The following is a 24878-nucleotide window of genomic DNA, read 5'->3' as shown; positions in this document are numbered from 1 at the left end:
GGGTCCAGTATAGGTATAATAATGGAAAATTGCAATTATGTGATTTCCACAAAAAATAGCAAAGATATAACCCCATCCCATGGTTATATCTGTGCCTCTGTATTGGCCTCCTAGTCATGATTCAAGTGACAACTGTTCACCACTAACATAGTTTGGATTCTATCAGAATCACTCTGCTCCAGAGCCTTAACTCCGACATGGGCAGAAGATAGCTACCCTCTACAACAGGGCAGCATTTAGTTGAATATGGCACCAAGGAGCTCGAACAAAAGTGAGCTGCTTTTTTAAAATATAAATTTAGTGTGCCCAATTATTTTTTCCAATTAAGAGGCAATTTAGCGTGGCCAATCCACCTACCTTGCACATCTTTGGGTTGTGGGGGGCGAAACCCACGCAAACACGGGGAGAATGTGTAAACTCCACACGGACAGTGACCCAGAGCCGGGATCGAACCTGGGACCTCGGCGCCGTGGGGCAACAATGCTAACCACTGCGTCACCGTGCTGCCTGCAAAAGTGAGCTTCTAATGTGTTCGTAGTATCAACCCTGGTCACAACTCCTCTGATAATAAACCTGCGCATGCCATCCGACGGCTTGACCAGGAGTGGGTGCCAATAATCATAAGAACTAGGAGCAGGAGTAGGCCATCTGGCCCCTAGGGCCTGCTCCACCATTCAATAAGATCATGGCTGATCTTTTTGTGGACTCGTCTCCACTTACCTGCCCACTCACCATAACCGCTTGTTCCTTTACTGTTCAAAAATCTATCTTTGTCTTAAAATCACCCAACGATGTAGCCTCAACTGCTTCACTGGGCAGGGAATTCCACCGGTCTACAACCCTTTGGGTGAAGAAGTTCCTCCTCAACTCAGTCCTAAATCTGCTCCCCCTTATTTTGAGGCTATGCAGCCTAGTTCTAGTTTCACAGTGGAAACAACCTCCTTGCTTCTATCCTATCTATTCCCTTCATAATTTTGTATGTTTGTATAAAATTCCCCCCATATTTGTCGAAATTCCAATGAGTATATTCCCAGTCTACTTAGTCTCTCCATATAAGCCAATCCTCTCAACTCCGGAATCAACCTAGTGAATCTCCTCTACACACCCTCCAGTGCCAATACATCCTTAGCACAAGTGGCTAGCACTGTGGCTTCACAGCGCCAGGGTCCCAGGTTCAATTCCCCGCTGGGTCACTGTGCGGAGTCTGCACGTTCTCCCCGTATCTGCGTGGGTTTCCTCCGGGTGCCCCGGTTTCCACCACAGTCCAAAGACATGCAGGTTAGGTGGATTGGCCATGCTAAATTACCCTTAGTGTCCCAAAAAGGTTAGGGGGGGTTATTGGGTTACGGGGATAGGGTGGAAGTGAGGGCTTAAGTGGGTCGGTGCAGATTCGATGGGCTCCTTTTGCACTATGTTCTGAGACCAAAAATGTACAATACTCCAAGTGTGGCCTCATCAGCACCCATACAGCTGCAACATAGCCTCCCTGCCTTTAAACTCCATCCCTCTAGCAATGAAGGACAACATTCCATTTGCCGCCTTAATTACCTGCTGCACTTGCAAACCAACTTTTTGTGATTCATGCACAAGGACCCTCTGCACAGCAACATGCTGCAATTTTTACCGTTTAAATAATAGTCCATTTTGCTGTTGCTCTTACCAAAATGGATGTCCTCACATTTATAGAGCATCAGTGTCAGGTAGTGACCACCTTGAACAACAGAAGTCCCAGTCACTGGCCGTTTAACCTTTCACAGCACCACCACTGAGAAGACCCCACCATCATTATCTCAGGGTTCACTATTGGCCAGATGTTCAACAGGAGCTGCCATATCAACAGAGCAGAGGCTGGTTACTGTCCGTCTCTCGATCTTTCAAAGCCTTGTCACCACTCACTTCCAAGACAGAAATTATACATTACTTGCCAGTCACCTGTGATCACAACACTTGAGAAGCACAGCCCCATCAACTGATTATGGTTATTTCAACCTCCTTCACCTTGACTTCTATCACTGAGAAGGACAAAAATGGCAGTGAAATCACCATCACCTCAAAGTTCCCAAACATCCTGACGTGGAATTTGTATCAGCATTGTTTTGTATTCACTGTGTCAGTATTCTGGAATTCCCTACTTAATGCCAGTGTGGGAGCATCTTTAGGATATCTACAGCATTTCACAAAGGTGGACCTCCAAGAAGAAAACTAGGGGTGGACAATAAATGGCTAGTTATATTCACATCTTGAGAACAAATAAAAATAGCTGCTTTTGTAATGTAAGACACATTATAGTTGTTGTCACAGAATAAGTATCACTTAGATCCTTTGGGTAATTCCTTTAAAATGTCTATTAACACCTAGACTAAGACTGGTTGGAGTCTTAGTATGATGAAGTAACATGATCCTTTTATTTCCATTAAATATCATCAGCTTATGTTGCTGCACTCCTGGTTCCTTGTAGGTTTAAACATGTCCAGGACTTGCAAACATACTTACTGAACAAATATCTAAAGCTTCCTGCCCTATTTCTCTCTCTTTGCAACTCCTTTCTTCCTTCAAAAACCCACTCTTTACATTATATTTTCACTTCCTTATTTTAGCCTCTTCATGTTTCTTCCCTTCCCCCATGCTTAGTGGCCAACCTGTCATTTTAATTAAGCAATCTCCAACGTCCTTTTGCATGTTGATTGTTGTCGAGCCTGTTAATGTAGATTGCTTTGGCTCTTTCTAAATTTCTGGATTTCCTTAGACTTCCTTCCCTGATTTACACTTAGATGTGGCTGGAGCATGGTTCCACAAACCTCAGCTGGCCGCCAGGACTGTGTTCAAGTGGCCATCCTTGAATTACTTTAATGGTGGGAGGCTATTTCACTATGTAAACCCTCACTGATGATCCTGATCTTCCCCCTCAACCAAGCCCTCTGGAAGAGACAGAGGATGGGAAGACATCTCCTCTTGCTCCCTAGCCCAGGATGGCAGAAACAGCAGGCATATAGTTATTCTGGCTTAGATCAACCAATCCAACACCGACCAAACCTTCCTGGTTTTGCATAATAATCTTTATTATTATTCCAAGTCGGCTTACATTAACACGGCACTGAAGGGGGCAGCACGGTGGCGCAGTGGGTTAGCCCTTCTGTCTCATGGCGCCGAGGTCCCAGGTTCGATCCCGGCTCTGGGTCACTGTCCGTGTGGAGTTTGCACATTCTCCCGTGTTTGCGTGGGTTTCGCCCCCACAACCCAAAGATGTGCAGAGTAGGTGGATTGAACACGCTAAATTGCCCATTAATTGGGAAAAAAATGAATTGGGTACTCTAAATTTATATTTTAAAAACACTGCAATGAAGTTACTGTGAAAATCCCCTAGTCGCCACACTCCGGCGCCTGTTCGGGTACACTGAGGTAGAATTCAGAATGCCCAATTCATCTAACAAGCACGTCTTTCGGGACTTGTGGGAGGAAACCGGAGCACCCGGAGGAAACCCACGCAGACACGGGGAGAATGTACAGACTCCGCACAGACAGTGACCCAAGCAGGAATTGAACCTGGGACCCTGCCGCTGTGAAACAACAATACTAACCACTGTGCATGGTCAGTTCCACACAGGATAGGGCATTTCCCAACAGTGCTACCTGAGATACTGCTGCTTTCAGTCTTGTGCTGGGATACTGTGGAACCTGAAAAGGAAAAATGTGCAACTCTTCACCATTTTATATGTCCTTTCTCTTGCATACTTCCACTGCATTCAGTGTGCTCAACTCCCCTTTCTGTCCTAAAGCTATTTAAGTTATGGAAAATGCAATATGATTCATATAATTAAAAAAAATAGAATGATACGTTTAGCAATCTAATTTGCCAAGAATGTATTGAACAGGTTTAAACAAGAATTTAATCTGATATTTCATAATTCGTAATCTAAGACTATTTTGAGGTGTATGATAGTACAGCTATAAATCAACTCTATTTTGCCTTTTCAGTTATAAATAATGGCCCTGATACATCAACCATAGAACAGAATAGTCCATTATCCTGGAAAGAAGGGCGGCAGCTGCTGAGACAGTAAGTACACATCGCTATTGCCTTCAGTTCCCTATGTAAGGAGATAGAAAATCCCATTGATGGGTAACTCAACACAAAAGATATCCAGTGTGGGGCTGAAAGTGTGCTGCCCACTCTGCCAATCCAGCCCACAAAACCTGACTCTCTTTTCTTGGCCCTTGTTGGCTGGTTAGTTCTTTATTTTAAATATAAATTTAGAGTACCCAATTCTTTTTTCCAATTAAGGGGCAACGTAGCGTGACCAATCCACTTACCCTGCGCATCTTTGGGTTGTGGGGGTGAGACACACGCAAACACGGGGAGAATGTGCAAACTCCACACGGATAGTGACCCAGGGCCGGGATCGACACTGGATCCTCAGCGCTGAGGTAGCAGTGCGAACCACTGCGCCACCGTGCCGCCCCCTTTGGCTGGTTAATTCTGAATGAATTTCATGGCCTGGAGGTTTGGAAATGGTTGTTCTTAGAGTTGTTGCCTCAATGGTGGATATATCCTAAACTGGACCAACATGATCTGTTTGAGATATATGCCAAATAATGGGAACCTGGGGCGAAATTCTCCCCCAACGGCGGGATGCCCGCCGACTGGCGCCAAAGCCGGCGCAAATCAGACGGGCATCGCGCCGGCAAAAAGGTGCGGAAGTCTCCGCATCTTTGGCGGCCTAGCCCCAACATTGAGGGGCTAGGCCGACGCCGGAGGGATTTCCGCCCCGCCAGCTGGCGGAAATGGCGTTTGTTGCCCCGCCAGCTGGCGCGGAAATGCGGCGCATGCGCGGGAGCGTCAGCGGCCGCTGTCAGTTTCCCCGCGCATGCGCGGGAGCGTCAGCGGCCGCCGAACGTTTCCCGCGCATGCGCAGTGGGGAGAGTCTCTTCCGCCTCCGCCATGGTGGAGGCCGTAGCGGAGACGGAAGGGAAAGAGTGCCCCCACGGCACAGGCCCGCCCGCGGATCGGTGGGCCCCGATCGCGGGCCAGGCCACCGTGGGGGCACCCCCCGGGGTCAGATCGCCCCGCGCCCCCCCCCCCCAGGACCCCGGAGCCCGCCCACGCTGCCTGGTCCCGCCGGTAAATACCAGGTTTGATTTACGTCGGCGGGACAGGCAATTCCTGGGCGGGACTTCGGCCCATCCGGGCCGGAGAATCCAGCGGGGGGTCCCGCCAACCGGCGCGGCTGGATTCCCGCCCCCGCCCAATCTCCGGGAGCGGAGACTTCGGCGGGGGCGGGGGCGGGATTCACGGCGGCCAACGGCCATTCTCCGACCCGGCGGGGGGTCGGAGAATGACGCCCCTGAATTTAAAATGAATGAGCCTGCAAGACTCCGTGCTATGCAGTTAAGTGACCCACATAGACAAAAAGGCTTGCAAACTCCTGGTATTGAATATTTGCGGCAGAGTCTCTCTACTAATTCCTACATGATGGATATCATTCACGTATCTGCAATGGAAGGGCAGCAAGGTGGCACACTGGTTAGCACTGCTGCCTCACGGGGCTGAGGACCCGGGTTCGTTCCAGGACCCGGGTCACTGTCCGTGTGGAGTTTGTATATTCTCCCCGTGTTCGCGTGAGTCTCACCCCCACAACCCCAAAAGATGAGTGGGGTAGGTGGATTCACCACGCTTAATTGCCCCTTAATTGGGGGGAAAAAATAATTGGGTACTCTAAATATATATATTTTTAAATGCATCTGCAATGGAGCCTATTTACAATGTACCGAATTGCACAACTTGAAGGAAACAATATTAAAAGTTGCCTGCAATAATCTGCTTTTGTTTTTTCCCTAAAACGTAGAGGAATAGAGTCACGTGCCCACCAGTTAGTTTTAACAACGAAAAAACATTTAGTAAACATTGTAAAACTGGATTATGATACAATACTCCACCATTAGTTTAACAAATACACACCGATTTTAAGATTAACACGGATTACAAAGTACATTTTAAGATACAATGGTCTCATAGCATAGTGCTCTTCAAAAGTTTTCCCCGTGACCCACTTTAACCAATAGGCCAACCATCACAACCCGCACCGGCTGACCCTCACGAGAAACGCCATGTTTGTTTACCTTTAATGTGGCAGGGGAGCCTGTTTGGTCCTCACAATCTCGCTACATTCTCACTTAAATCAGGTGCAAAGGAGGAGAGGACAATGCGCATATCGGGTGCAGACCTCAGCCAGTTCCTTTGTGCCGTCTTCATCTCTACGAAAACAAAAAATCCAACCTTGCACATGTAGGTTGTCATGAAGGACAATAGCAACAAAATGCTCGTTTTACTCAGCACTGCATATTCCTGGGAGATGCTACACTAGAATGCTGACAGCCTCATGGGATTCATGGCCTGTTTTAATGTGGCATTACAGGTCAGCCACAGCAGTGTAGTCTTTCAATTTGGAGTCTTTTAATTTTGATTCCGGTACCAGTGAGGGGCTAGCAACATTCCCGCCTCCCATGCCGAAAACGGCCAGGACACGGGCCGCGCATGCGCACGGCTGACAACCTGCACCGGTTGCGCAGTACAACCCAACTCGCCATCTGTGACCCCACCGGCCCCGATTCCGGTGTCGGAATCAATTCTCTGCCCGATCACCGATTACGTTTTCAGCGTTGGGCAACGGAGAATCCTGCCCATGAGCTTTACATTGGCACAATTGACAAACCATACCTCAAGAAATCATCTTTATACAGCTTTGTTCCCAACTTAAGTTTCTTCTTTGTAGGCTGTTAACCACAGGCCCTGGAGATGTGTGCAGAGCAAGCACTAGCACTGCTCTGTCCCTACCCTGGACTCTCCTGAACAGCTCTCTCCAGCTGATTCTGTTGTGAGACCCTGTCCAAACTGCCTATTTGAATTTCCGTCCATCTTAATTTTAAGAAAACTATTCATCTTCACTGTTTACTTGCCTTGCTTGCCAGCAGCTAGAAAATAGAAGCAACACTGCTCAGTGATTGCCGGCAAAAGCACATACCTGGAGGGTGCTTAACGTCAAGTGCGAGCAGGGACGTTACCTGCTCTCTGCTGTCTCCTCTTTCTGGAAAACTTCACAAAGCCTAATTTATTTTCATTTAAAATGCGGCAGCGGACGCCATTCTCTTTTGTTTTTTTGCAATAAGTATTTTATTTTGGCCAGGTTGGCACCAGAGATCCCAACATAACCAATGATCAAGAGCAATATTTCAGCTGGCATCTCAATGTTTTTTAAAATTTAGAGTACCCAATTTTTTTTCTTCCAATGAAGGAGCAATTTAGTGTGACCAATCCACCTACCCTGCACATCTTTTGGGTTGTGGGGGTGAGACCCATGAAGTCATGGGGAGAGCGTGCAAACTCCACGCAGACAGTGATCCGGGCCGGGGGCGAGCCCGGGTCGTCGGGCGCCGTGGGGCAGCAGTGCTGGTACCCCCACACCATCAAAGGCGACATGTTCAATTACTTTGGAGAGGAAAGGAAGGGTACAGATGGGCGGTAGTTTTCAAGAGCAATGAAATGCATCACATCAAATCCTAGATTGTCACAGACAGATATTAACTGGAGTTAATGATGTTAACTACAAAAATATGAATCAGGTATGTGCATATTCTGGTCGAAACTTTCATTCCCAACACAAAATTCACTTTGGATTTGGGAGATTATTTTTCTGGTGAAGTTTGATGCATTGTCCATTATGAGCTACAGAGTGAAGGTGTTTTAGTGACTGTTTTAGATACAAGATACAGTTGTGACTTTTACCCAATGCGCCAAATGTTAACTCCTAATTCTGGCAATCGTTGCCAAAACATTGATAACTTCAATCATTCAACCCATTCCACTTGGCCTGATTCTGGCCGTGCAGAAGTAACTATATCAATCCTCCTGAGGAGCTCCCAACCCTAAACCCTCCCTTTGAGATCTCCATCAAAACTTTCCCAAATCCTTCACTTTCAGAAGTCACACAATTTGACTCTTCAACCATACATTTTAGCCAACTTCTCCTAACTCAGAATACCTGGTTTCTATTTTTCATCCATGAAGTACCTTGCAATGTTTTTAACTGTCTTAACGATATTACAGAAGTGCAAGAATTTTATTACTCTAAAAGGTGGATTAAGATACGTGAAGCCCTGCATGAAGTTGCTGCAATGTTTTCTGTAAGTATGTGTATCTAATTCTGCTTGTGTGCTATGCTTTTAGATATTTGCAGGAGGTGGGTTATACAGACACTATCTTGGACGTGCGGACAAAGCGGGTCCGATCCATGTTGGGTCATTCAAGCCCAGAGCACAATGGAGCAGCAGAGTCCAACAGCTTGGGACAGATCCTAAATGGAGGAGACTCCCCGTTAGTAAAACAGATAGAAGAACAGATTAAGAGGCAAGTACCCGAATCATAGACTTAACCTTCGTACAAATACTGCAGTTCCTAGCTACAGACCTTCTGTACTGTGAACATCTCTAGGTTTCGCCTCACAAAGACAAAAAGTTGGATACGCCTGTGACAGGACACTAGCTTACTGTTGCAATTTCCACCTTTGATCATGATAGTTAGTGAAGCTGCATAGAGGAGAAAGCAAACTTTTTTGGCAATCGCCTCAGACTTCTTTTGTGCATCTCCTGGCATCAGGAATTTGAGAGCAAACAGGCTTCATGGAATGTGTTTTGCACAGGAAGGTGTTGGAAAGAGCAAACGGGGAGAGGTGATTAAAAAATGGAAGAAAAATACCCAAATTGATTGTGAATTAGGTTTGAGGAACAGTACTACTGGGACTTGGGCCTTTTAAGGCTAGTGGTTCTTCATCTATTAACCTTTGGCACCAATTTCCCATTGGTTGATTAACCCTCTAGTTTTGATGCTGTTATAATTAATAACTGGGCCATGACGAACATTTAGCAGCCTTTTTGGGGAAGGTTCGGTTTGATACCAGTAGTCATGTTGGGAGATAGGGGAAGGTCTCGCTGTGATTTAGTGGGAGAAATGTGGTACAGAGGGAAGGAATCTTGTGGTTTGAAACAGATGGTTAACACGTCTGTTCTGTAAGGTGGTAGCTACGGTGCCAAAAGCAGATTGTTTCTTTTTTTAACAGCCGCTGATATTTTGAACACGGCTGTCTGCAAGAGAAAAAACAAATCTATAAGACCAGGCATAAAATCTCTTCCGTTGGCCGAGTGGCAAAAGCACAGTCTGGCGTGCTGCACAAATCTGAAGGTCCTGGTTGTGCTGAGAATCAGCCAAGCAAGCAGGAGGGGATGCTGGAATTCATCTCGGAACTCGTGGGCCTGGGAGGAGGAAAGCCCGCCACGATTCGTACTCCTGGTTATTTTATGGCGACCGCTGATGAAAGCGCGCGCATGAGCAGCTGGTCAGGTCAGGATCAAACTGCCTGCAAACACACTCGCTTGTATAAAAAATGGCCTTTTAAATGAGATACCAGAAGATGGAACTGCAGATGAGCTGGGCTGAAAATTGGAAACCAATTGGGGGAGAAAAAAATCAGCCCCTGGAGCTGTTTGTACCGCAGTGTTTGTAAATCAGATGGCTGCTGAGCTTCAGAGATGATCTGGAACCGAGAGTGATGCCCTACATTAAATTTCCCTTTCGATTCAATTTAATATCAAGTTATTTTAAGCTTGGACGCCAAATAAACCTAGTTCAAGTGTAGACCTGTTTTGGAATGGTGAAGCCATGATACTGCAGCAAGCGCAGTGGAAAGCTGCAGGTTTGAGTCCCATCGATGGGGAGGATGGGAAAACTGGCTACCGCACCATGGTGCAGGAGGCCATTCAAATGGAGGGGGTGGGTGAGCAAAAAGAAAGTGTTAGGGGATTCTATTATCTACCCCTGTGGGATGATCAGGGGTATAGACAGCATCCTTTGTAAACAGAATCGAGAGTCATGTATGGTGTGTTGCCCACCTGGTGCCAGGGTGAATGACATCTCGAACCAACTTGAAAGAATTTTGGAGCGGGAGGGGGAGGATCCAGTTGTGGTCCATGCTGGGACCAACAACATAGGCAAGAGGTCCTGTTTGGGCTTATCCGGAGTTAGGAACAAAGTTAAAGAACAGGACCTCAAGGGTTACAATCTCTGGATTATTACCTGAGCTACATGCAAATTGGCATAGAGATAAGAAAATCAGGAAAGCGAACACGTGGCTAAAGGAGTGGTGCGGGAAAGAGGGGTTTTTCATTTCGGGGGCACTGGCATTAGTATTGAGATAGATAGGAGGTGTACCGTTGGGTCAGGCTCCACCTGAACCGATCTGGGACAAAGCATCAGTGCTGAGGGACAGATTAGAGTGCCTGTCCCACATAAGAGTTCTACCTACAAATGAATGGTGTGTAAGAATTGGAATTAAGGAATAAATTAAATGAGCTACAGGCACAAATTCAAATGAGGTATTATGATAGAGCAGTCATTACTGAGACATGGCTGTGGGATGATCAGGACTGGGAATTTAATTTACCATGTTAATAATCTTTATAAGTAGGCTTACATTAACACTGCAACAAAGTTACTGTGAAAGTCCCCTAGTCGCCACATTCAGGCACCTGTTCGGGTACATGGAGGGAGAATTCAGAAAGTCCAAATTACCTAACAGCACGCCTTTTAGGGATTTGTGGGAGGAAACCGGAGCACCCGGAGGAAACCCACGCAGACACGGGGAGAACGTGCAGACTCCGCATAGTGACCCAAGCCGGGATTCGAACCTGGGTCCCTGGTGCTGTGAAGCAACAGTGCTAACCTGCCACCCAAGGCTCAAAGGGCAGATAGGGAAAATGGCGCTGGGCGGGTGCAGAGAGAAAGAAAAAGTAGCCTTATTGATTTGAAACAGAATCAGTTCATTGGTCGGAGAGGATATAATGAGGGGAAAGCATCCAGTGGGGACGCTTGTGAGTGGAACTGAGAAATCAGTAAAGGATCTAAAACCAATAAATGTGTATAGACCCCCTGGTAGCAGCTCGGAAGTGATAGATTGCATCAATGCAGAAATTAGGCAAGTGTGTCACAAAGGTAAAGTCGTATTATTGGGCGATTTTAATTCTAACATAGATTGGGAGAGGCAGTCAAGCACCTGTCAGAAAAGTTGGGCATTTCTGGAGCCTGTCAGGGGTAATTTCCTGCAGCAATATGTCCTGGATGCAACAAGGGGACAAACAATATTGGATTTGGTAACGAGTAATGAGCCGGATTTAATTAGTAACCTCACTGCATGAACATTTATTAAATAGTGATCATAACATGTTTGAGTTCAATGTAAAGTTTAAAAGTGAAAAACACAGATGAGCTACAAAAAATTTAGATTTAGGTAAGGCCGACTTTAATGAGATGAGGCAGAGACTGTCCACTGTAAACTGAGAAAATCTGCTACAGGGTAAAACAACTGAAGAACAGGGGGAGATGTTTAAAGAAACATTTAACACAATATCGCACCCGTTTATACCCCTAAGGAAAAAAAGCTCCATTTCACAGAACAAACAGCCACCGACAACTGAAGAGATAAGGGGCAGCAAAAAGCTGAAAGAAAGGACTGATAAAAATGCAAAAGAACAGCGCAGATCCTACCAAACAGGAAAGATTTTTTAAAAACAGCAAACGCTCATAAAGCAGCTTACAAGAGCTACTAAAAGGGATTATGAAAGGAAGCTTGTAAAGGACATCAAATCAATAGGAAGAAGTTTTTATATTTACATAAAAGGGAAAGCGGGTGGTCAGGAGCAATGTTGGCCCGCTAAAGACTGAAAGTGGGGACATTGGGCGCGATCTATCCGAATAGGGACAGAGTCCCGTAGCGTGAGATTATCCGAGTGTTTCCCAACGCTCGGAGCGCTCAGAAATACCCTGCAATCTAACGCCCGTCCGGGTAGATCGGGAGCCTCAGCGAGGAACTCCCCGACGAGGCCGCACTTAGCCCTATTTTCTGCACTGAGAAGTTGCATTTTTAAATGCCGTCCATTTACTCTCAAATCCCTGACACGACAGTGCCAGGCTGGCACTGCCTGGCTGGCAGTACCAAAGTGCCAGGCTGGCATCAGCATTGCCATGGTACCACCCTGCCCAGAGCGCATGCATTTGGGAAACTCCAATCCTTTGGGAGACCAGCACGAGTGCCGTTCTGTCTGCTCCCTGTCTGTGGAGACCTGTACTGAACAGCGCTCGTCCGAGGTCTCCCAAGACGAGGGAGTTAGATTCCAAGCCTTGGGTAGATCTCGGGAACGTATATTAGAGTGAGACTAGCTGCCTCACTCTAATATGCAGATTTGCCAGAAAGTGATCCCACCTACACTGGGCTGGATTCACATCACAAAGTCTAACGCGATCTCGTGAGGCGTGGCATGTTGGGTAGATCCCAGAAGTGTGATCTCCTGGCATCTACCAGTTGCATTGTGCCACGCTGCCTTTCGGGCACATTGCCACCAGTAGATCCTGCCCATTGTCAATGATTATGGGGAAATGGCAGACATGTTGAATAATTTGTTTCAGTATTTGAAAAGTATTTTTAATCAAACTTTTAGCATTTTAACATTTTGCAAAACAAAACAAAAAAACTTACACCCCCCCAAATACAATAAACCCTGCACCCAACCTCCCCTGCCTAACAGTTGACAGTAATTAGCTCTCCGAAATGCAAAAGAAACAAACCCCATCTCTTGTGGAACCCTTATTTGGCCCCCATAGGGCAAATTTCAACTTTTCAAAATGTAAGAACTCCATTAGATCCCCTAGCCACACCGAGGCACAGGGTGGAGAAGCTGACCTCCACCCCAACAGAACCTGCCTGCGAGTGATCAACAAGGCGAAGGCTAAAACATTCGCAACTCCAGTAGGTCGATATGGCCCCCAGGGGACCTGGCTCCAAATACACGTGCAGGATCGCTGGCATGGTGCTGAAAAATGACCGCCAAAATTTCTCCCAACTTCGGGCAGGACCAGAACATGTGCACATGATTAGCTGAGCCCCTTCCACACCGTTCGCAAGTTTCCTCTACCCCCTCAAACACTTTGCCAAATGCGGCCTGTGCACCACCTTCAACTATATCAACCCCAGCCTCGTTCCTCCTCCAGCGCCATCCCCAACTTCTCTCCCCACTTGCCCTTCCATAGGCGCCTATCCTCCTCCAGAATCCTCCCATAAATCGGCGAGACGACCCCACCCACCAACAGCACCTTCTCCAATCTTTTCCAGCCAAGTCCTGCACCTGCATATACCGAAAACCCTCCTCATGCAAAAGCCCAAACTCCCCCCTCAACTCATCCACGCTTGCGAACCACCCCTCCAAAACCAAATCCTTCATCTTCACCCCTCTCTCTTCCCATCCCCAAAACCTCGCATCCATTTTACATTATAAAAGGAGGATAGCTTGCCAGAAGTCCCGAGGATATTAATAGTGGATCGGGGACAGGGACTAAATAAAATTAACGTAAGTAAAACATCGATGAGGAAGTTAATGGAACTAAAGAGTGAACCCCAGGACCTGACGGTTTCCATCCGCAGGTGTTGGGGGATCACATTTTAGGTGCCTTAACTATAATCCTTTTTTTAAAAAAAATTCAAATTGAGGGGCAATTTAGCGTGGCCAATTCACCTACCCTGCACATCTTTGGGTTTGGGGGGTAAGACCCACGCAGACACAGGGGAATCTGCAAACTCCACACGGACAGTGACCCGGGGCCGTGATCGAACCCGGGTCCTCGGCGCGTGAGGCAGTATAAAAATAAGCGGTCTCCCATTTACCACTGAAACGAGGAAGAATTTCTCCTCAAGAGTCATTAGTCTTTGGACTTGTTCTCCATTGTGAGCAGTGGAGGTCACGTTGTTTGCATATATTCACGGCTGAGTTTGATATTTGATTGATAAGGGAGTCGCAGTTGGGCAGGCGTGGAGTTAAGGCCACAATCCGGTCAGCCATGACCTTATTGAATGGCGGAGCTGTCTCAAGGGGCTACATGGCGTACTCCTTCACTTCCTTATGTATTCTTATCCCCCAATTAGCCTCTATCTCTGGGCTGGAAAGTGAAAGATAAGACATGATTCCCTTTCGAAATGCTCATTTTGTCGGCCTTGTTTTGTTTGTTCTTCCCTTACAGAAATGCAGGCAGTGAGGCTCGAGATGGACTACGAAAATCAGTCCTGGAGAAGATGCCTTTCCTTCAGAATGTGGACGATGATAGCGACGAGGATGACGATGAATTGGACAGTGTTCCCTCGGAACTCTCTGTCGCACAGAGACTCAGCAAGAAACAAAGGGTAACCGGTGACGCTTTTACCTTTCTAACCTCGAGTTCTCGTGACTGCCTATCTATAGAAATGACGGGGGTTCCACATATGCTCAGTTTTTGAATTAAATCCTCAAGTCAGATCCTGCGAGCCTCCTCTGCAAAGCAAAGATGTTCCGGATGTGAGGTGTGTGAAAATTGTCACCACGCTATTTGATTTTTCAGACTACTACATGAAGAAGTTGTCCTGACAGGTGTCCGTGTGTTAGATTTTTCCTTTCAAGCTGCAAGCAGGTTTAAAAGTAGCGGCACTTATTTTTCTTTAAATGTTCCAGGGTTTTATTCAACGTCCTCCTTCGCCCAGCCTTCCTGTACTGAACTCTTGCTCACTGGCTTCCAAACGCTGGCCATGTTTAATATTAGCTCACTAGAGCAGAGGCTGAGAGTCAATTCTTTTCAACCCTGGAGAGGAAAATCAGAAGCCAAGACCTATTTTGACTGAAAAATGGTAGTGTGATATGCAATGAGCAATATTGAAAAAGAAATTAAAAAAATAAGAAGGTATGGGGTGACCGTGCAGGTGGATAGTAGCAGAAATGTCACGGATGAGTTGGATAGATATGAGGGTACAAGTGATGCTGTATTTACTTTTGGAACTGGATGGATGGACTGCAAAGTATTTTCTAGTCCGGTGACCTGTTGCTACTATCTCTTTCCTAACTGGCAACTAAAACTTTGATTTTGGTGGCTGGCATCACAAGCCACAGTCTTTTAAAAATCTGTGGCGAAATTCTCCCCCAACGACGCGATGTCCGCCGACTGGCACCAAAAACGGCGCCAATCAGACGGGCATCGTGCCGGCCCAAAGGTGCGGAATGCTCCGCATCTTTGGGGGCGGAGCCCCAACATTGAGGGGCTAGGCCGGCGCCGGAGGGATTTCCGCCCCGCCAGCTGGCGGAAATGGCGTTTGTTGCCCGGCCAGCTGGTGGAAATGGCGTTTGGTGCCCCGCCAGCTGGCGCGGCGCATGCGCGGGAGCGTCAGCGGCAGCCGACAGTTTCCCATGCATGCGCAGTGGGGAGAGTCTCTTCCGCCTCCGCCATGGTGGAGGCCGTGGCGGAAGGGAAAGAGTGCCCCCACGGCACAGGCCCGCCCGCGGATCGGTGGGCCCCGATCGTGGGCCAGGCCACCGTGGGGGCACCCCCCGGGGTCAGATTGCCCCACGCCCCCCAGGACCCGGAGCCCGCCCATGCCGCCTGGTCCCGCCGGTAAATACCAGCTTTGGTTTATGCCGGCGGGACAGGCAATTTCTGGGCGGGACTTCGGCCCATCCGGGCCGGAGAATTGAGCGGGGTGTCCCGCCAACTGGCGCGGCCCGATTCCCGCCCCGCCCAATCTCCGGTACCGGAGACTTCGGCGGGGGCGGGATTCACGGCGGCCAACGGCCATTCTCCGACCCGGTGGGGGGGTCGGAGAATGACGCCCAAGATCCGAGGTCCCAGGTTCGATCCCGGCCCCCCCCCCCCCCCCCCCCCCCCCCCCCCCCAACACAACACAAAAATGTGCAAGCTAGGTGGACTGGTCACGCTAAATTGTCCCTTAATTGGCAAAAGTGAATTGGGTACTCTTAAATTTATATATTTTTAAAAATCTGATATGTTTGGCACACTGACCCCCGGTGATCGTTTTGGCAAATGGTGGGTGGCCTTGACCAGTTCAATGTGTTTGAATTCCATACTGACCTAATTTATGAAATGTGTGTTCCTACAGATAGGCACAGAGATGACAGCTGCTGATCCTGCCATGGACTGCGAGACGGTGGATGCTTTGAGTGAATTTCACTTCCTGGAGACCGGAGAGGAAGAGGAAAGGCCTGAAGATTCCAGAAGCATGGGGGATGGCAAAGAACTAGGTAACAATAAGGCGAATAATGGAGTGCATTGAAATTCACAACACGAGAACTAAAACAAAAGCACAATACTGTGGATGCTGGAAATCTGACACAAAAACGGATAATGTTAGATATACTCAGCAGGTCTGGCAGCATCTGTGGAGCGAGAGAGACAGTTAGCAGGTGGGATTTCTCTTCTCCCCCCTCCCCGCATGGCGTGTTTTGCAGTGATGGAGACAGCCTGCTATTGTCCAGCAGCGGGATTTTCTAGCCTCACCGCTGTCAATGGGGTCGCCAACGGCGGAGGCTCCCCCGAATGGTGGAACATAGAAACATAACAAGCTTTGAGCAAGTGAAAGGGGGAGGAAGAGTGAAAGGGAAATGGAAAGCAATGATGGTGAACAAAATAAAAGAGACACTTTACTCTGGGATTTCCCTTTGCCTCAACATAGTTAAATGCTAAAGAGGCCCCATCAACACTAGGAACTCCCCAAGCCTCCTTAGACAGCACCTCCCAAACCCACGGCCACGACCACCTAGAAGGACAAGGGTAGCAGACGCATGGGGACATCATCTGGATGTCACTTACCATCCTGACTTAGAAGTATATTGCCGTTGCTTCACTGTTGTTGGGTCTTAAGCCTGGAACTCCCTCCCTAACTGCACTGTATGTGGACCTACATCACATGGACTGCAGCAGTTCTAAAAGGCAGCTCACCACCAGCTTCTCAAGGACTATTAGGGATGGTCTAGCCAGCGACACCCACATCCCAAGAATGAATTTTTTTTAAAAAGTAACGCGGTCAGTGAATTCACTCATTGATGTGGAACTAAACCACACAAGCCAGAAGGTTTACGGTTCAGACCCAAATGTCTGTGCTGCATTATCTGATCTCCGCCACCGTGACCAAAAGGCCAAATTTGACTTGCTGTGTTCGTGGAGATTGTCTAGCTGTCTACAATAATGTGTCTGACAGTTCCTCCTGATTGTACAATGTTTTATTCATGATTGCATTCATAGGAAACCACCGCTCTAAGCTTCAAGATGTGTTGACTAATTTTACAGACATCGACGGCTTGCCTTCCATTCCTTCCGGGATGATCGGTCAACCCAAGTCAAGCGAAGGTACCAGCTTCTCCTCGTCTGCTAAAAAACTCATGCAGAATCCCCACAAGTAACCGAAGTACATCGGATAAGATGTTGTCACAGCAGTTCATAACTGTTAGCCAAATCCTGAGATGAAAACTTGTGATCACTCTCCTGTTTCCTGTGCAGTTTTATTTTAATATCGTGAACGTGGTGGTTGAAGGCTTTTTTTTGTTAGGTGAAATCATTCATAATTTTCTCTGCCTCTGCTGTCGTGGGAAGGATCCTCCAGGGAGTTGATGCAGGCTGACACTCTTACTGAAGTATCTGTTATTGTAGCTTAATCAATATGCATTTAAAGAGCAGTAAAGATCTACGGTACACACATGCAGTTGTGAAGCATCCAGGCAGCGAGTTCCTAATTCACTATGGGGAGGCGGTGGCAAAGTGACATCGTCACTGTGCTCATAATCCAGTGACCCAGGGCCATGCTCTGGAGACCCTGGTCCGAATCCCACCTCAGCAGATGGTGAAATTTGAATTAAATAAAATTCTGGAATTACAGGTCTAATGATGACCATCATTTGTAAAACAAAATCCCCCCTAATGTTCGTTAGGGAATGAAGTCTGCCATCCTTATCTGGTACAGCAATGTGGGTGATTCTGAAATGCCCTAGCCAGTTCAAGGGCAATTAGTGATGGGCAACAAATGCTGGTCCAGCCTGAACAAATAGGTTTGCTCCGCTGAGTTAGCTAGATTGCTAATTAACGTCTGAAAATGTGCGGCTGGTTACTTAGGATAAAATTGGACATGTTTCCGTTACTGCTCCGCAGGCATCCTCCGGCGAACCCAGGGAGCAACCCTACCACCCTCACCTGTAGAGCAGAAGTGCTCAAAGGGGCTGCTGAATTGTCACACCACTGAATTTACATATTTGGTACCAACACTGTAGTGTTGCTGTGGTGCTGTTTCAAACTACCTCCCATCAATCGGCCTCCGTTACTCATTCACCTCTGAGGAATTGTGCGCCCCAGACAGCATGTTATGGTGTGGGAAGAGTAGCAATAACTTGTGTCCTAGGTAACCCGTTTGTGGCATGCTGATAGCTGATCTCTTTTTAATGTCCTGCTACTCCTATGTTTCCGTTGCAGCCGTCCCCCTTGCATTTCCCCCGCATGCTAATAAGCCGTTCATTCTGGGGGCGGAAAACGCTGGAGATGGAGAAATGAGCCTGGGTGAGCTGGCAGACCTGACTGTCACTAACGACAACGATGTGAGTACTTTCCAGAAACTAAAATAATTTTAAAAATATATAAATTCAGTGCTCCCAATTATTGTTTTCCAATTAAGGGGCAATTTAGCGTGGCCAATCCACCTACCCTGCACATCTCTTTGGGTTGTGGGGGTGAGACCCACGCAGACACGGGGGGAATGTGCAAACTCCACATGGACAGTGGCCTGGGGCCAGGTCATCAGTGTCGTGAGCCAGCAGTGCTAACCGCTGCGCCCAGAAACTAAAATTCTTAACCTAATTTAGCAAAACCTGTGAGCCTGAATTTCCATTTCATGAAAAAGAATTGCATGGTTAAGTTTGCATCTTGTACGACTCTTGATCTTTGAAGCATTAACTGCATTAAACCAGAGGTAAAGCACTTCTGTACTACTTTTAAAGAGATATATTTATCTTCCCTCTTCTGAAGGCGCTGGCTCTTGGACCGTGGAATCTATATCCCTGACTTAAGGGGTGGCTCCGCCCCCTCATCTCGAGAGATCATACTCTGGTGAGGCCACAGGAACTCTGAGGTTGCAGACCCCGTGGTCTCCGATCGGGTTATAACATATTTTCTAAAACATTTGCAACCTCGGGAATCTAATGCTGTTTTGCAGTGGAAGCTAAATGTTACCTGCTTTACGATGCTCTGCTTACCCCGTGTGGAGTTTGCACATTCTCCCTGTGACTGCGTGGGTCTCACCTCCGCTACCCAAAGATGTGCAGCGTAGGTGGATTGGCCATGCTACATTGCATCTTAATTGGGGGGGGGGGGGGGGGGACATTAAAGAAAAACAATGCTCCGCTTAGCCCACTGAGAGTTGTTCAGCAGCTGGAAATGCTGCAACTATTGATGAGAGGGATTTGGATACATATCTGTCTCGCAATTTGTCTTAAATGAAAATCGAAAATGCTGGATTACTCGGCGGGTCAGGTAGCATCTGTGGATAGATGATCCTTCATCAGAAATATGCCTTCCTTGTTGCAGATGTCTGATGGTAAGGATGTCTTCAGGAAGACTTGGAATGCCAAGTATACCTTACGGAGTCATTTTGATGGGATCCGTGCATTGGCTTTTCACCCGGTGGAGCCTGTGCTCATGACTGCTTCAGAAGATCGCACTCTGAAGCTGTGGAACCTGCAGAAAACAGTTCCTGCCAAAAAGTAAAGTTTCCTATGTGTGTAACGAAAGATTTTGTTCAGAAGTAAAATTTGTTGAAACTGAAAGCAGGCTGAATCATGTGGATGAACTGTTTCATGATAGTGCTGATCTGTATACAATCCTGTTGGGATGGCCTTTTCAGTGGATTACACACTGGCCTTGCATCTTTGGGGCCAAGTTCCAAATCCACCCAGATGGGACGAAAGCCATGCTCACTGCAGTGGCCCTGTTTGAAACGAGTGTGGCCAGTTTCAGCACCAAGCCTTGGTCCACTACACAAAATGCCCCTTAATTGCATTAAAATGATGATCTCGCTCAGAGATGGTAGCTGGTATGAAATCATTCTTATTGTAGTGGATAATCTTTTTTTGAGGGTGCAAGTTATTATTGGGGCAGAGCAGAATTAATTTTTCCTCTGCATCTAATTTGAATTTGCACATCGCTGGTGCTGCGTGGACCAGTTGGAAAGTTCTCCATTTCCCAGTACAAGCATTCCTCACCAATCAAATTCCAGAACCGTTCAAGGGGCAGTTAAATACTGGTGGGAGAGCATGTGCTGGATTCTCCCGTCCCCCAGCCGTGTGTATCTCGGCGGCGGGATTCTCTCTTCCCGCCGCTTGTCAATGGGATTTCCCATTAAAGCCACCCATCGCCGCTGGGAAACCTGTGGGCGGGGGTGCGCTGCCAGCAGGAAAAGAGAATCCCAACAGCCAGAGAATTACAGCCTGTCATGTTCTGTAGACTGGCCGAAGTGAATGATGAACTACAGAACATCTAGTTTAAATAATTTATTATGAAACAACTGCGTGATAAAGATAACTAGAATTAATAAACTACTAACACTAATTAACTACCGTCGAGATACTAAACGAGCTGAGAGGTAGTTCCATTATGTTTGTTCTTATTTTACGATCAGTCTTTGAAGCTACTATTGTACTATGCGAGGCTGGTACTAGAATCACTAGTAACTGACGCATGGATCTGAAACAACTCATTGTAACCGGCCTGCAAACCTTCTGGGTTTCAGGCAGAAAGTGGTTCTCCCTGGTGCGCCCCCCCCCACCACCGTCTTATAAACTTTAGCTGTTGGAGACTGGAAAATGAAACATTCACATTGCAGAGAAAGTGGCTAGAAATGTTAAATGGACAAAAAACTTTGTTTCAGAAAATAAATCAAGGTGGGATGTTACTGGAGGGAAAAGTATCCATTACAAGTGTTTAATTTTATTTCATTCTAGGAGTACTGCATTGGATGTGGAACCAATTTATACGTTCAGGGGACATGTGTGAGTATACGAAAGTTACCCCATCAATATTAGAGGAGGTGAAAATAAGCTATTAATTCTAAATTCTCCAATGTAGATGCTGTTACTTAGATAAATTCGCAATATTGGATATTTTTAGTGGAAACTACTGGCTTCACATCACGAGGAGCAGTGTTTTGACTCCGTACAGACAGTGACCGAGCCGGGAATCGAACCTGGGACCCTGGTGCTGTGAAGCAACAGTGCTAACCACTGTGCTACCGTGCCGCGTAGCACCCAGATTTGATCCAGATTCTGCGCTGTTGATCTCTCCAGGACAGCTGAAATGGTGCAAAGGTTGGCCACTGTGCTCCGAGATGTTGTAGTAGAGTCCCTGTATTAGAGAGTTGCTTGTGCCCATGTGGCTGTACTCCAGCATGGGTCAGCACTTTGAGGACAGAGGACGATTACTGAACTTTGCTGAATTGCTAATGTTATAGAGATCTGTTAATACTTGATTGTCGAATCATTTTTACTGTACATGGCTCTTTTTTTAAATCTCTACGTCTCCTGGTGTTACAGAGACCCAGTGTTATCGTTAGCGGTTAGTTCTAACGGGGATCAATGCTTCAGTGGAGGGCTTGATGGCACAATTTGCTGTTGGAATATTCCAAGTTTGAACACTGACCCGTACGACACTTACGGTATGTGCTAAGTAGGGTTTATTACAATAGTATATAGATAAGATCTCCTGGTTTCCTGTACAATGGTTGGCAGATAGCAATTAATTTCATCAGTAATGGAGTGATGTTTGAATAATTTATGAATATCAACATTCATTTGATTTCAGTTATTTATTTAGTTAGTTTCTTCTGTCTGTTTTCCCTTTTTATCCTTCTCTCTTAAGTGTGCTAACTTTTGTTCTTGGGGGCTAAGTTCTTGCACAGTCTTGATTGTGCTTCCATGGATTTTGGTTTCCCTGAACATTTAACGTATTTGACTCCTTTCACTTTTTCCTTCCTTCCTGAATTCTCTGCCCAGACGCGGGTCTGACCCACGGTGTCACAATCTCCACCTTGCTTAGGGTAAGGAGACAGTTCTTAAATCCACCAGGGCTGGAATGGGAATCTCGTTGCGTGCTGTTGCCACCAATTTGATCCACACTGGTTGTTGCAGCTACCTGAACCACCTGGCCCCCCCAAGGAGTCTCAAGTTGCTGTGGCATCAAACACTTTCATGTGCACGTTGTAGGCTAGAACTATGGATAGTGATGGTAGAGTCTCCCGATTTCTTTCCATCGCAGGGCTGACGAGGAATCTCTCCCGCTCTCGCTGCCTGCCATTGGTGTGCTTTGGAACAGTTTGCAAATTGATAGTCAACCTGTTTGGCCATGTTATGAACACACCTTCCTTGGCCATCAAGTCCTGGAGTGGGGTCTTGAACCCGGAGCTTCCGGCTCAGAGGCGAGGGCTTTGTGCTGCAAGACCTCCTTTTGCTTTTTAAAAAATTTCAGCTAAATCTGCATTTGCTGTCCTGACTAAACTATATCGTGATTAGAGATCAACCATTTATTATTCTTACAGATGAGAGTATTCTGTCCAGAACACTAAATGGCCACACGGATACGGTCTGGGGGCTTGCATTTAGTATCCCAAAGAGCCGCCTGATTTCATGTTCAGCAGATGGAACTGTTAGGTTGTGGGATGCGGCTGCAAATCCTGCCTGCGTTGGTACATACAACAAAGATAAGGGTGAGTAGAGGCATTGCAGGAAAACATATGGTGCTCCAGGGATGATTAGGAAGGGGAGTAGAGTTGTGAGCCTATCCTTTTCTGGGGGGTATGGAAGGTCGAAATAAGGAGACACCTTCTGTTGGGGATGTCGTGGACCATCCGCTAGAAAGGGAGAGAGGCAGGACTGTCAAGAGGTGTATTAGTGAAAGATGTATTAGCAGGTCTAGAGCAAGCAGGGAGGAAATAAAATGTCAAGATAGTGCTTAAAATGGGCATTGAACATTCACTCCTTCCACTGCTGATGCACAGTGTACGCTGCGGCAACTCACCAAGGCTCCTTCAACTTCACCTCTCAATACTGTGATCTCTCCCACCGAGAAGGGCAAGGGCAGCAGATGCATGCGAGCACCTCCACCTCAAGTTACGCAGTTGACTTGGAACTGTAACACCGTTCCTTCACTGTCGCCAGGTCAAAATCCTGTAACTCCCTCCCTAGCAGCACTGTGGGTGTACCTGCAACACGTGGACTGCAACGGTTTAAGAAGGTGACTCGCCCATCACCTTCTCAAGGCAATTAGGGAAGGATAACGAGCGCTTTCCTAGCCAAAGTCACCCTCATCCCATAGAGTAATTTCCAGGCTTCTACCCTCCACAGTCCTTTACCCTACACTGTCTACTAGGACCTTGGTCCCTTTGAGTCTGCCATTTCTGGGACTTTAGCAAAAATAGCCAATTGTTTCACCTGTGAACAGTAAACAAAGAATTGCAGGCTTTTTAACACCAGTATATCGAAGGCAATGCGGATATGGGCACATGCACACACGTGTACTTTCCAGTCAAAGAACAACAAAGAACAAAGAAATGTACAGCACAGGAACAGGCCCTTCGGCCCTCCAAGCCCGTGCCGACCATACTGCCCGACTAAACTACAATCTTCTACACTTCCTGGGTCCGTATCCTTCTATTCCCATCCTATTCATATATTTGTCAAGATGCCCCTTAAATGTCCCTATCGTCCCTGCTTCCACTACCTCCTCCGGTAGTGAATTCCAGGCACCCACTACCCTCTGCGTAAAAAACTTGCCTCGTACATCTACTCTAAACCTTGCCCCTCTCACCTTAAACCTATGCCCCCTAGTAATTGACCCCTCTACCCTGGGGAAAAGCCTCTGACTATCCACTCTGTCTATGCCCCTCATAATTTTGTATACCTCTATCAGGTCGCCCCTCAACCTCCTTCGTTCCAGAGAGAACAAACCGAGTTTATTCAATCGCTCCTCATAGCTTATGCCCTCCATACCAGGCAACATTCTGGTAAATCTCTTCTGCACCCTCTCTAAAGCCTCCACATCCTTCTGGTAGTGTGGCGACCAGAATTGAACACTATACTCCAAGTGTGGCCTAACTAAGGTTCTATACAGCTGCAACATGACTTGCCAATTCTTATACTCAATGCCCCGGCCAATGAAGGCAAGCATGCCGTATGCCTTCTTGACTACCTTCTCCACCTGTGTTGCCCCTTTCCATGACCTGTGGACCTGTACTCCTAGATCTCTTTGACTTTCAATACTCTTGAGGGTTCTACCATTCACTGTATATTCCCTACCTGCATTAGCCCTTCCAAAATGCATTACCTCACATTTGTCCGGATTAAACTCCATCTGCCATCTCTCCGCCCAAGTCTCCAGACAATCTAAATCCTGCTGTATCCTCAGACAGTCCTCATCGCTATCCGCAATTCCACCAACCTTTGTGTCGTCTGCAAACTTACTAATCAGACCAGTTACATTTTCCTCCAAATCATTTATATATACTACAAAGAGCAAAGGTCCCAGCACTGATCCCTGTGGAACACCACTGGTCACAGCCCTCCAATTAGAAAAGCATCCCTCCATTGCCACCCTCTGCCTTCTATGGCCTAGCCAGTTCTGTATCCACCTTGCCAGTTCACCCCTGATCCCGTGTGACTTCACCTTTTGTACTAGTCTACCATGAGGGACCTTGTCAAAGGCCTTACTGAAGTCCATATAGACAACATCTACTGCCCTACCTGCATCAATCATCTTAGTGACCTCCTCGAAAAACTCTATCAAGTTAGTGAGACACGACCTCCCCTTCACAAAACCGTGCTGCCTCTCACTAATACGTCCATTTGCTTCCAAATGGGAGTAGATCCTGTCTCGAAGAATTCTCTCCAGTAATTTCCCTACCACTGAAGTAAGGCTCACCGGCCTGTAGTTCCCGGGATTA

The 24878-nt window shown here is 47.1% G+C and overlaps 1 protein-coding gene across 1 annotated transcript in view; it reads left to right on the top strand.

Annotated features, from left to right (window-relative positions):
- LOC140402374 (striatin-3-like) overlaps positions 1-24878 on the top strand; it is a 59069-nt gene that overhangs the window by 15553 nt on the left and 18638 nt on the right. Inside the window, exons 4-13 of the mRNA XM_072490113.1 lie at positions 3976-4057; positions 8222-8401; positions 14114-14273; positions 16011-16152; positions 17153-17257; positions 18371-18492; positions 19478-19653; positions 20890-20937; positions 21478-21599; positions 22479-22646. Coding sequence (XP_072346214.1) covers positions 3976-4057; positions 8222-8401; positions 14114-14273; positions 16011-16152; positions 17153-17257; positions 18371-18492; positions 19478-19653; positions 20890-20937; positions 21478-21599; positions 22479-22646 — 1305 coding nt within the window. The remainder of the gene's footprint in view (positions 1-3975; positions 4058-8221; positions 8402-14113; positions 14274-16010; positions 16153-17152; positions 17258-18370; positions 18493-19477; positions 19654-20889; positions 20938-21477; positions 21600-22478; positions 22647-24878) is intronic.

Source organism: Scyliorhinus torazame, chromosome 25 (genome assembly GCF_047496885.1).
Source record: "Scyliorhinus torazame isolate Kashiwa2021f chromosome 25, sScyTor2.1, whole genome shotgun sequence".
NCBI lineage: Eukaryota > Metazoa > Chordata > Chondrichthyes > Carcharhiniformes > Scyliorhinidae > Scyliorhinus > Scyliorhinus torazame.
This window is presented reverse-complemented; position numbering and strand designations above follow the sequence as displayed.